Source organism: Macaca thibetana, chromosome 4, assembly GCF_024542745.1.
Source record: "Macaca thibetana thibetana isolate TM-01 chromosome 4, ASM2454274v1, whole genome shotgun sequence".
NCBI classification, from domain to species: Eukaryota; Metazoa; Chordata; class Mammalia; order Primates; family Cercopithecidae; genus Macaca; species Macaca thibetana.
The window spans coordinates 97,610,627-97,624,227 of record NC_065581.1 but is presented as its reverse complement, the minus strand read 5'-3'; the positions used below and the strand labels follow the sequence as shown (position 1 = coordinate 97,624,227).

The following is a 13,601-nucleotide window of genomic DNA, read 5'->3' as shown; positions in this document are numbered from 1 at the left end:
CCTAAGTTTTCTTCTAGCATTGGAGCAGATCATTGTTTCTTTAGCACCAAATGAAATAGTTTGCTTACATTTAGAAGGCAAGCCTTATGAAAAATGTATACTTTTGAATACTAGAATAATATTCAGAAAGATGTTCATACTCTCAGAGGTTTCTCTTTCTCTGGGGAAAATGGGAGTGTATTGTATATGTAACTAATTTGACCTACATAGTACTGAAGAAAGTAGATTATCTAATTAATAGAGAATGCTATTAATTAGTGTTTTCATTCAAAATCTGGAGATCCAATGTAGGTTGCAGTACTAAAACAGCTATTGAATTTTCTTCTGATAAAGAATCAGAAGGAATTGGATTTTACAAACAGTAGAAAGAAACATAAAATATGAATAAAGTTTTAGACTATGAAACAGACTTAAAGCTGATTTCTTCTTCCATCACCTCCACCCAATTATCTGGATTCTTGCTCTTTCTTTAAGTGTATTTTGCATACTTGACAGAAAGCTCCTGCTCATGGATGTTCCCAACTTCTCTGCTACTAATAGCATCATCATTCTTCTCATCCCTGAAGCTTAAACTTTAGACGCTCCTTATCTGTTTTCATGGATCTACTCACACTATTTTCTTTGCTTGGAATGCAGGGAATCTCTCCTCTCTCCTCTTCTACAAATTGTTCTAAGCCTAGAACAAATGCCATGTCTTCTGGGAAACTTTCCAACACATCCAGTTTTCTTCAGTGCTCTTCTCTGTAGAATGTTTTATTCCTCACTTAAAATAATTATTCATTTATATAATTTGTTTCCCTAAATATTATTTTAATTTTCTTGAAGGAATTTTTTTTTTTTTTTAAGATTTCTGAGTCATTCTCTTCCTTATTTGCTATTACATTTTTCTTAAACCAATTGGCAAGGGTGGGAAAATAAGTGAACTTTCTGATGGGGACTTTGATGGAGCTTAAACAGGTTGAAATGGGTCAGTCAGCAGGTAGCAGTAGTTCAGTCCTGATTCACCTGAAATCCAAGAATAATAGCACTGTCCTATGTAGCTGATCCCTCATTTTTTGGCAAATGACTTCAAAGAGAAAAGGAAAAAACTAACATGACATAAAAAAGAAAATCAAGTTGACACACAGGGTTAAATAAACATTGTCAATTGCTAATGTGTCAGCATATACTTCTTCCATAACATAGTCCAAAATAGTGAAGACAGTATTCAAAACAGCGTAGAATAGCCATACATTTTTTTATTACCAAGAAAAATAAGGGACATAATTAACAAATATTTATCAAATTCAGTTAAACAGAATGTTCCAAATAATATTCACGATATTTTTTCAGCCTGCTGTATTAAATCTGTTGAAACTATTTTTGCACAACATTTTTCAGTCTCTTGGACTCACCATTTTTCCTCTCATTAGAGGGCCTTTGTATACAGCAGTCCTCCCCAATTATTTGCAGTTTTTCTTTCCAGGTTTCAGTTACCCATGGTCAACCACAATCCAAAAATAGGTACCTACATTACACTAAGCATTTTGAGAGAGAAAGAGGACATTCACAAAATGCCTATTGTAATTTATTATTATAATTGTTTTATGTTATTATTAGTTATTGTTGTTCATCTCTTACTCTACCTAATTTATAAATTAAACTTTATCATAGGTATGCATGTATATATAGGAAAAACATAGTATATATAAGGCTTGTTACTATCCAGAGTTTCATATGTCCACTGGGGTTCTTGGAATGTATCCCCTGTGGATAAGGGAGAAGTACTGTATACTATTCCTAGAATACTCCTCACTTCTCTTTTCATCTAGTTAATATCTGCTCATCCTATGTATCTTAGTTTGAATGTCTTTTCCTTCAGAAAGCCTTCCTAACCTTCCTAACTTGGTCAAATTTCTTTACTAAACTCTGTCACGTTTCTGTGTATCTCTTCCTCATAGCACTTGTCACCATATCAAATTTGCATTTATGTATGTAGTTGATTGAATAATGTCTGTCTGTCACACTAGGGAGCTTGACTGTGCCAGCAGTCTGCTGGCATATGGCAGATACTCAAAAATATTTATTAAATTATTTCATACAAAGTTTTGATATAGGAAGTTTCCTATTAATATAGTCTAAATGTTTTCATAAGGATTTAATACTATTGTCATTGGCCCACTTTTTAGTACTTTTGTAGTATATACTTGGCATGTAATATGGGCACGGGTTTCTGAAATTTTCAGTCAAGCACAAAAACATGCAGACATTATGCATAGATAGCAGAATATTCCAGTTGTTTCATATTACTACATTCCAAATAATGAAATCTCTAAGATTTCCATCGTTAAGTCTTATTTCATAGACAAGAATCCAAGAGTACAAGTCAAAAGTTGTCTTATTTTTCTCTATGAACACCCCTCCCACCATGACCACTTCCCTAGGTAGCTAGTAATCTGCTTGCTGTCCCTCTAGATTCATTTGCATTTTCTAGAGTATGATATAAATGAAATCCTAGTGTATGTATTCCTTTTTTTCATTTTTTTTTTTTTTGGGTCCAGCTTCTTTCACTCAACAGAATTATTTTGATGTTCATTCGTGTTCTGGCAAACATCAATCATTAATTCCTTTTATTGCAAAAATTCCATTGTATGGATGTGACACAGTTGTTTACCGTCTCACTTGTTGATGGACATTTAATTTTTTTTCTGATTTTTTTTTTTTTCGCTTTACAAATAATGCTCCTGCCGACTACTCTGTACAAGTCTTTGTTGTATGGACATATGCTTTATTTTCTCTTGAGTAAATCCCTAGGAATGGAATAACTAGATCATATGGTGGGTATATGTTTAATTTTTTAAGAAAACATGAGACTCTTTTCCAAAGAAATTGGAACATCTTACATTCCCACCAGCTATGCATGAAATTTCCATTTCTTTCTCATTCTCTCCAACACTTGCTCTGTCACAGTTATTTTAATTTTGGCCATTCTAATTTATATTTTTCTTAAAACTAGTGATATGAGACATCTTTCCATAAAGTATCTGTTAAAGTCTTTTTCCCATTTTTTACTGGGGTGTTTGTTTTCTCATTGTTGAGCTTTGAGAAAACCTTATGTATTCTGGATACAAGTCCTAGATCAGATATATGCTTTGCAGATATTTTCACTCTGTGGCTTATATTTTTAGTATTTTAACAATATCTTTTAAATTTGGTGATGTTCAGTTTATCATTTTTTTTCCTTGTATGGGTCATGTTTTAACTGTCCGATCAAAGAAATTTTTTCCTAATTCTAGATAACAAAGATGTTCTATGTTTTCTTCTGGAAGCTTTAAAGTTTTAGATTTTATATTTAGGTCTATAATACATTTTGAGTGAATATTTCTTTATGGTATAAAATACGGATTGAAGTTGATTCTTTTTTGTCATATGGATACCCAGTTATTCTACTACCACTTCTTGAAAAGACTGTTCTCCCCTGCTTTGCCTTTGAGCCTTGGTCAAAAATTAGTTGCCCATGTATATGTGGGTTATTTTGGGACTCCTTGTTCAATTCCAATATATACTTTTTGCTTAGTGTAGCTTTGTAAGTCATGTAGTGCTCGTGGAGAACATGCTTAAGAATCCATCATGATGGGAAATATTTCATTCTCAAAAAAAAATTATCTTCTTCCTGTTATGGTAGTTCTGAATGCTAGATATTTTTTTCCATGGGATCAAAAGGTACCTAAGTATATGATTGCGAATGAAAAAATAGGGGACGGAAATTAGGTATTGGCAGTTTTTCCATTTTTAAAGTGTGTGAATTTTTAATATAAATGTGGAAATATAAAGCATTAATGCAAATCAAAATGTTTCAGTGAACAAGTTTCAGCAATTCAGCTTTGTGATAATTATAAATAAACTTGTTAAATTTTTCTGGACAATGCCAGGATTCAGATTTTTTTAAAACAAGTAAATTTCTTATTGACGGCAATGGTGTTTTTTCATTTTTATCATACAGTAGATTCCGTCCATTCACTGTATTTTTCTGAGTTGTCCTATGTGCAAGTATGTTTTTAATGTTGTCTGTCTTGTGTGCTGTTCCTGTAAGTTTGCTATTAAAATACATAAACTATTAAAAAAAAAAATCATGCAGTGCTAGCTCTTCAGCGTTGGTCTTTTTATCCTGAGTGCGTTTGGCTATTCTAGGTCCTTTATATTTCCATATGAATTTTAGAATCAACTTGTCAATTTCTAACACACACAAAATAGGGCCTGCTACAGCTTCAATTGAAATTGTATTAAATCTGTAGATCAATTTGGGAGAATTAAGGTATAACTCTTCATTTAGTTAGATCCTCTTTATTTTTTCTTAGCAGTGTTTTTGTTGTGTTTTGTTTTCAGTGTCCAGGTTTTTATATTTTTATGAGATTCATCTCTAAGTGTACTTCATATATATGATGTTATCATGAATTCCTTTTTTATTTCTGATTGTTGGTTGCAAATATACAGAAAAATACAATCAATTTTTGTATGTTAATCTTGTATCCTACACACTTGCCAAACTTATTTTGTAGATATCATTGGACTTTATACATTGATGGCCATGTCATCTGCAAATAAAGATAGTTGTACTTCTTCCTTTCCAGTCTAGATGCCTTTATTTCTTATTCTTGCCTGATTGCACTGGCTAGAACCTGTGGTACAATGTTGAATAGAAATAGTAAGAGCAGGCCAGACATGGTGGTTCGCATATGTAATCCCAGCGCTTTGGGAGGCTAAGGCAGGAGGTTGCTTGAGGCAAGGAGTTTGAGGTCACCTCGGCAACATAATAAGATCCCAAGTCTACAAAAAAGATTTTTTTTTAATTAGCCAGGCATGGTGGTGCATGCCTACTCTGGAGGCTAAGGTGGGAGGATAATGAGCCCAGGATTTTGAGGCTACAGTGAGCTATGATTGTGCCACTACACTTCAGCCTGGGCAACAGAGTGAGGACCTATTTAAAGAGAAGATTTAGTAGTAGTGGTGAAAGCAGAAATTCCTGTTTTGTTCCTGATCTTAGGGGAGAAACATTCAGTCTGTCACTATTAAATGTTAGCCATAGATTTCTCAGAAGTGCCATTTATGGCCAGAGCTGTGGCTCACGCCTGTAATCCCAGCACTTTGGGAGGCTGAGGCTCATAGATCACAAGGTCAAGAGATCGAGACCATCCTGGCTAACACGGTGAAACCCTGTCTCTACTAAAAATAAAAAAATTAGCCAGGTGTGCTGGCATGTGCCTGTAGTCCCAGCTACTTGAGAGGCTGAGGCAAGAGAATTGCTTGAACCCGGGAAGTGAAGCTTGCAATGAGCTGAGATGGTGCCACTGCACTCCAACCCGGGCGACAGAGCAAGGCTCCATCTCAAAAAAAAATGAAAAAAAAAAAGACGTGCCATTTATGAGGTTGAGAAAGTAACCTTCTTTAGTTTGCTGAGAGTTTTTGTTAAGCATGGATGTTGAACTTTGTCCGATTTTTTTTTCTGTATGACTGAGATAATGTTGTTTTTCTTTTAAAGTTTATTTATAAGATGAATTATATTTATTGATGTTTGAGTGTGTAACCAATACTGCATCCCCAGAATAAACTTCATTTGGTCATGATGTATTATTCTATTTATATATTGTTAAATTTACTAAAATTTTGTTTAGAATTTTTACATTTATGAGAGATATTTTGTGGTTTTCTTATCCTTTAATGTTATTGTCTTGTTTGGGCATACGGACAGAACTGGTGCCATCAAATTAGTTGGGAAATATTTCTTTCTCTTTGATGTTCCAGGAAAGTTCTTACAGAATTGGTTTTAATTCTTTCTTAAATATTTGATAGAATTCACCAGGAAAGCTATCAGGGCATGGAGTTTTCTTTTTTTTTTTTTTTTTTTTTTTGAGACGGAGTCTCGCTCTGTCGCCCACGCTGGAGTGCAGTGGCCGGATCTCAGCTCACTGCAAGCTCTGCCTCCCGGGTTCACGCTCTTCTCCTGCCTCAGCCTCCCGAGTAGCTGGGAGTTTTCTGTGTCAGAAGATTTTTACTACAAATTGAATTTCTTTAATACATGTAAGGATTTTCAGGTTATTTCTTCTTGAGTTTTCTATTTCTTCTTAATGTTTTGTGTCTTTCAAGCAGTTTATCTATTTCATCTTAGTTTTTATAGGTAAAGGCATAAAGCTGTTCATATTATTTTTTAATTATTATTTTAATATCTGTAAAATCTGCAGTTATGTCACCCCTCTTATACCTGATACTGATGTATGTCTTCTCTCCTTTTTCCCTGATCTGTTTGCTAGAGGAGTATCAGTGTTGTTGATCTTAAAGAACCAGCTTTTGGTCTCATTTGTTTTCTCTATTGTATTTGTTTCCTATTTCAATGATTTTCACTTTAATTTTCATTCTTTCCTTTCTTTTGCTTATTTGGACTTAATTTACTGTTCTTTTTCTAGTTTTTTAAGGTGGAAACAAAAGTCACTTATTTGAGACCTTTCTTCAATTCTAATATAGATGTTTAGTTTTATAAATCCCTCCTAAGTACTGTTCCAGTGATGTCCCACAAAATCTGAGACATTATGTCTTTATTTTCATTCATGAATGTGCAAAATACTTTCTCATTTCCTGTTTTATTTTTTCTTTCAATCATGAGTTAGAGGTGTACTACTTAGTTTCTAAATATTTGGGATTTTCTAGAGATCTGTCGTTGGTTTCTCATTTAATTTTCTTGCAGTCAAAGTATCACTTAAAATTTGTTTTTATGGCCCGCTAATATGATCTCAGTAAATAGTCTCTGTGTTCTTGAGAATAAATATATTCTACTGTTGTTGGGTTGTGTGTTTTATAAATGTCAATCAAGTCAGCTTAGTTTACAGTGTTGTTCAATTCTATATTCTTGCTGATTTTTTCGACTTGTTTTAGTGATTATTGAAAGATAGGTATTGATATCTTCAGCAATACTGTTTTGTTTTTTTCTATTTCTCCATGTACTTCTATACTTTTTTTTTTCATGGATTTTGAAGCTGTTATTCAGAACATAAATGTTTCAGATTGTTATGTCCTTCTGATTGACTCCTTTAGAGTTATGATGTTACCATCTTTATCCATGATGATAATCTTTGCTCTGAAATCTACTTTGTCTGAAATTAATATAGCCACTCTGCCTTTCTTTGAACTACTGTTAGCATAGTATATCTTTTTCTATTCCTTTACTTTTAACATATTTGTCTCTCTATACATTAATATGTACATATCTACACATACATACATGTATTTATACATGTATATTAGTGTGTGTTTGGTAGTAAGCAAACATATATAGTTGGCCCTCTGTGTCTATGGGTTCTGCATTCATAGATTCAATCAATTGCAGATCGAAAATATTCATAAACCAAAAAATGGCTGCATTTGTACTGAACATGTATAGACTTTTCTTTGTTGTCATTATTCCCCAGACGATACAATATAACAATTATGTACATAGTATTTACATTGTATTAGGTATTATAAGTAATCTAGAGATGATTTAAAGTATACAGGAGGATATGTGTAAGTTATATGCAAATATTACACATTTTATATAAGAGACTTGGATATCTGGATTTAAGTATCTGCAGGGGGTCCTGGAACCAATCCTCCATGGATACCAAGGGACAACTCTAGTTGGGTCATGCTTTATTATGTAGATAATGTCTGACTTCAACTGGAGTTGTTTAGACCATTTACATTTAATGTGACTGTTGATATGCTTAGGTTTAAGTATATAATCATATTTGTTTTCCAGAGATTGTTGTTGATTTCTAATTTAATTTCATTATGATATGAAAACATACTTCACATGCTCTGTGTGAAGTATGTTCTTTATATTTTTGTTCTTTATTTTTACCTTCATGTGGATTAATTATTTATTTTTAAAACATTTTTTATAGATTCAGGGTGGTACCTGTGCAGGTGTGTTACATGGATGTATTGTGTGGTGGAGTTAGGTTTCCATTGTACCCATCACCCAAGTAGTGAGCATTGTACCCAATAAGTAATTTTTCAATTCTTATCTCGCTCCCACTCTTCTTCCTTTTGGAGTCCCCAGTGTCTATTAATTCTGCGTGTATGTGTGTCCATGTATACCCATTGTCTAGCTCCCACTTATATGTGAGAACATGTGGGATTACATGTTCTCCAGCTCCATTCATATTGCTGCAGAAGACATAATTTCATTCTTCTTATGGCTGCATAGTATTCCATGGCGCATACCACATTTTCTCTATTCAGTTATCCATTGATGGACACTTGGGTTTATTCCATAACATTGCTATTGTGAATAGTACTACAATAAACATACAAGTACAGATACCTTTTTGATACAATGATTTTTTTTCCTTTGGAGCTGCCCAGTCAAGGGGTAGTTAGTTCCGTTTTTAGTTCTTGGAGAGTAGATTAGTTACTTCTTATCCTCTATGATGAGTTACTAACTGTAACTCTTGCATTTTGCTATTTTAGTAATTGCTTTAGGATTTATGGTGTACATTTTTAACATCACAGTTTATCTTCAAATGATATTATAAGACGTCATGTATCATAAGAGAACCTCAGAATATTATACCTCTGTTTCTCCCCTACCAGAAATTATGCTATTGTGTCATATATCTTACTTTTGCATGTATTGTAAACTCCATAATGTGTATTTATTATTTTTGTTTAAACAATCATTTTGTATTCAGTGATATTAAAATAGTAATAACAAATTATTACATATTTATCCATGAAATTACCACTTTTAGTGCTCTTTGTGTACATTTCTTTGTGTAGATCCATATTTTCATCTGGTATAATTTGTCTTCTGCCTGAACAATGACTTTAACATTAAGCGCATCAGCTGAATTATTTCAGTTTTTGTATGTTTGAAAATTCTTCACTTCTGAAATATTTATTTTCACTGAATTTTAGCATTCTAGATTGACAGTTGTTTTTCTTTTCCTTTTTTTATTGTTTTGTTTTTGTTTTTGTTTTTGTTTTTGTTTTTTTGATGGACTCTTGCTCTGTCTCCAGAGTGCAGTGCAGTGGCGCCATCTTGGCTCACCGCAACCTCTGCCTCCCAAGTTCAAGTGATTCTCCTGCCTCGGCCTCCTGAGTGGCTGGGACTACAGGCACGCGCGACCATGCCCAGCTAATTTTTGTAGTTTTAGTAGAGATGGGGTTTCACCGTGTTGGCCAGGATGGTCTCAATCTCGACCTCGTGATCCGCGGACCTCAGCCTCCCAAAGTGCTGGGATTACAGGCATGAGCCACCGCGCCCGGCCCGACAGTTGTTATTCTTACAGTAAATTAAAGATGTTGCTTCACTGTTGCCTTATGGCATTATTTCTGATGAGCACCTTGCTTTCTTATCTTCCTTCCACTGTATATAACATAGTGTTTCCTCTGGCTGCTTTTCATATTTTCTATTTATTACTGATTTTGAGCAATTCAGTAGTGATTAATTATAGTTGTATAGTTTTCAGTTTTCTTTGTTTGAGATTTGTTGAATTTCTTGAATCTATAGATTTATAGTTTATATCAAATTAGAACTTTTCCAGTGACTATTTCTTCAAATTTTTTTCTGCCTTTCCTTCCACACTGTGCATTGGGCCACTTGAAGTTGTCTCACAACTCATTGATGTTGTGTTGATTTTTTTAATTCTTTTTTCTGTTTGTATTTCATTTTTAATAGTTTCTATTAATGTCTTAAAGTTTATGAATTTCTTCTTCAATATGTATTCTTCCATTAATAAAATTCATAAAAAACAAAATGTCTGAGATGAAAAATCTCATCTCCAGAAATTTTCATCTCTAGAAATTTGAATTGAGTAGTTGTCAGTAACTTTTTAAATATGTAAAATACAGTTGCAACAACTGTTTTCTTTGTCTGCTAATTCTAAGATCTATGTCACTCGTAAGTTTTCATTGACTGATTATTCTCCTTGTTATAGATCCTCTTTTCCTGCTTTTTTGCATAGTTGATAATCTTTAATTGGATGCCATACATTGTGAATTTCACCTTCTTGAGTACTATATTTTTTGTATTCCTATAAATCTTCTTGAGCTCTGTTCTGGAATGCAGTTAATTTACTTGGAAGCTGTTTGATCATTTTAGGTGTTGCTTTTTTAATTTGCTTGGCAGACTAGAGTAATATTTGTCCTAGAGCTAATTACTCTCCACTACTTAGGCAAGGCTGTCTTCATCGCCTCAATACAGGGAGTCCTCTAGATGTACCTGGATTTCCTCTCACTACACCACAGTATGGTAACTCTCCATGCAGTAAGCTGAGGCAATGCTAAGGCTCACCTGGTTTGTTTTCTATGTATCAGGGATCATTGTCTTTCATAGTTTTATGTTCAGCATCTTGAAGACCACTGTTTCATAGGTTTTGTCTTTTTTTTTTTTTTTTTTTTTTTGAGGAAGGGGCAGTTGCAGTAGGAGGATAAATCCAGCCCCTGTTTGAATATTAACATATCCAATTAATGCTATGTCTGATGTAGGATTCATATCAACATCCATGGACAATCTCAAATAACTACATATTTGGAAAATATGATTTTTGTTTCACAACAAACACTAATAAATAGATCAGTCTATTTTTTAACACAACAGTTCTAGTTTCGCTTGTAGGTTCAATTGGCACTTATTGACTGATATCATGCAGACTACTTTTCACTACTGTACCCTAAAAATCTAAGATGGAAAATCAAAACATTCCAGAACAATCTGACTCTGTGTGTGATCTAATTGGTTACAATAAATAGTAAGTTAATTCTGCTCTTTACCCTTTTCTCATCTTGCCAGTCTTGTCCTTGCCCCTTTCTCCAGCCCGGTCTTATTTCTTCCATTCATTCAGAAGATCTTAAATTAAACATCACTTTTCCAGAAAGCTGTCCCTCGCCCTCTAAAATAAGAAGGTCCCCCAAACTGAATTTTCATTCAACACTCTGTACTTTTACCATATCATAACATTTATTACACTTTATAGAATTTTTTTATCTACCTTCCCTGATGAACTCTCAATTTCTGGTTCACTGCTGTGGCCCCAGTGTCATGCATAGTGTGTGATGACTAGTAAATACTCTATTATTTTTGTTGACTGTAAATACAAAGGAACATTCATGAATTTCACATAGATTGTACCTAACTCACTATCACTAATACATTGCTTATGATAGTATTGAACAAGCAAAATTCTAAGGGATATAGTTATTGTATGATTTTTCTGAGCCATGTTTTAAATGTCAGTAGAATTAAGAAGTACATTAATTATACTTTGATCCAACCATGTGGGGCTTTTTTTTTTTTTCCAGGATGCAGAAGAGTATACAGATTTACCTGTGAGACACAATGAAGATCATATGAATAGTGAACTGGCAAAATGTCTTCCCATTGAATTAAATCCTCATTCATTTGACAGCCCTCACACCAAAGCACATCTCCTACTACAGGCACATCTCAGCCGAGCCATGCTGCCCTGCCCAGATTATGACACTGATACCAAAACAGTCTTGGACCAAGCTCTCAGAGTATGTCAGGTATGAAAGTCACTTCTAATATCTATGTGTGTTTTCTCCCATCATTCCTGCCCTCTTTTTGCTAGTTTTAGGATAAAATGCACTTGCATTTAACAACTTTATGGTATCATTGTTGAGAAACAACTGGTTGATCATACCGAGAATTTCCAAAGTAAAAACAAATATAAATGAAATAAGATGGCAGTTTTAGTCACCCATTCTACTAAAACATATTGAAGGCAAACTATGTGCCAGATACTTTTCTAGGCACTGAGCATATAATAATGAACAAGACAGAAGAGTCCCTTCTATTATGGACTTTCACTCAAGTTGGGGAAGACTGACAATTTAGAATATAAATTAATAGGTAATAACTGGCATTTTTAAATAACTGCTTTAAAAAAATAAAGAATGGTAAAATAAATAAAGAGAAAGATGGAGGGTAATGTTTTGTACTGTTTTTTAATATGGTGTTCAGGAACTATCTCACTGGTAAGGTAACATTTAACTAAAAATGAAAGAAGAGAGTAAACCATAGGGTCTCTGCAGGTGTGTATTCAAACACTAAGAAAGTTTTCATGTAGGAAGTTACTTGGTATATTCAAGGAATATCCAGGAGGCTTATTGTAAAAAAGGTCGAAAGAGATGGTTAAAACAATAAAAAAAATTAGTGAGAAGTATGGCAGTTTTTACATTTTGCAAGTATCTTTAATATCCAACTTATGAGAGATCAACTAGGTTTATATATCTTCTTTTACAATCAACATAAAATGTCTATTGCAATAGGATGTGTTAGTTGAAGTATATGAAAAAAAATCCAGCCTAGAAAGGTAAACAGTTTAAAAAGAGAAGAGTATTTTTATAGCCTTTTCAGATAATTGTGGGTATTCTTCTTTAATGCTACACTAGAACCTGACAAGCGATATTTCTTGAAGGTTAGTTGCAATGTGGAATCTGAAACCATATTAATGACCTTTTTATACCTTAAGTGCTCTAGTGCTAGACAATAAAAAGATGGTGGTTTGATCAGGTTAGTAATGGGTGAGGTTGATGAAAATTGGTCAGATACTAAATATTTTTCTAAGGAGAACTAACAGACTCTTCTAATGAATTGAACAAGGGTTTTTAAGGAAGGAAGGAACCAAAGATGATTTCAAGGCTTTTCTCCATAGCAACTAGAAGCATGGAGCTAACATTACTGGGAGATGATTGTCAGAGGAGCTGGTTTTGGTGGGGGAAGAATACCTAAAGGATTGCAATTATAAAGGATTTTGATTTTCTACTTTATACCTTTTTTGGACGTGTTTTTAAACTTTTTTTTTTCATAAAAACCCATTTTTAAAATTTTCAAAAGATTTAAGATCTTTAAAGGTAGAGTAAGTTAGTCTATATAAATATGTATACAAGAATATACATTATGAAATGATTTGCAAAGTTAAGGCTTGGAAATAACCTAAGTATCTCTCAGGTTATTAGAATACTACAAAATATTACAATTCCATTTATGAACTCTACATTTGTGTAGAATGTCCATATCTATATATGAATATATACCCAGAGAGGAGATCCAGAATGGTGTCCACCAAAAGTTTAACAGTAGCCGTATCTGGGTAGCAGGAATTCAGGTGATTTTTAATTTCTTCTTTATGCTGTTCTTAAATGTTTGAATGTTTTAAAATTAACCTCAAGTGTTTTTATTATCAAAAATAACAATTTTATTGTTTTAGAAACTAGAAGTACTATAAAAAGAGAGAGTAAGCTCAAGTTATCAAAAATTGGAAGGGAAGTAAGGCTATAATAAACATATAACATGTTTTTACACTCTTTTGTAACTAACACATGGTTTACTTATTGAGGAAGGTGATTTGCTACTGCTTATTAGTCACACTTCACAAAGGTTAAAGGTCCTAAAGTTTTAGCTGTTGCCCTGGATACTCATTTGTGTTTCCTATAACTTCCTTTCCTCTCTCAAACACTGACTTGTTAATGAACTCTGGGGTCAGAAAGGGTTGAAGAGAAACGGCAAGATAAATTAAGTTTTTATATTTACAGATATTTTGATTGTACGTTATAATTTTTGTATG

General features: G+C 33.4%; 1 protein-coding gene across 9 annotated transcripts in view; it reads left to right on the top strand.

Annotated features, from left to right (window-relative positions):
* The window catches only part of ASCC3 (activating signal cointegrator 1 complex subunit 3), a 372,407-nt gene that overhangs the window by 328,209 nt on the left and 30,597 nt on the right, over window positions 1-13,601 (top strand). For all 9 annotated transcript variants that reach the window (XM_050786660.1, XM_050786663.1, XM_050786659.1 and 6 more), the window contains one exon: window positions 11,314-11,538. In XM_050786660.1, coding sequence (XP_050642617.1) covers window positions 11,314-11,538 — 225 coding nt within the window. The remainder of the gene's footprint in view (window positions 1-11,313; window positions 11,539-13,601) is intronic.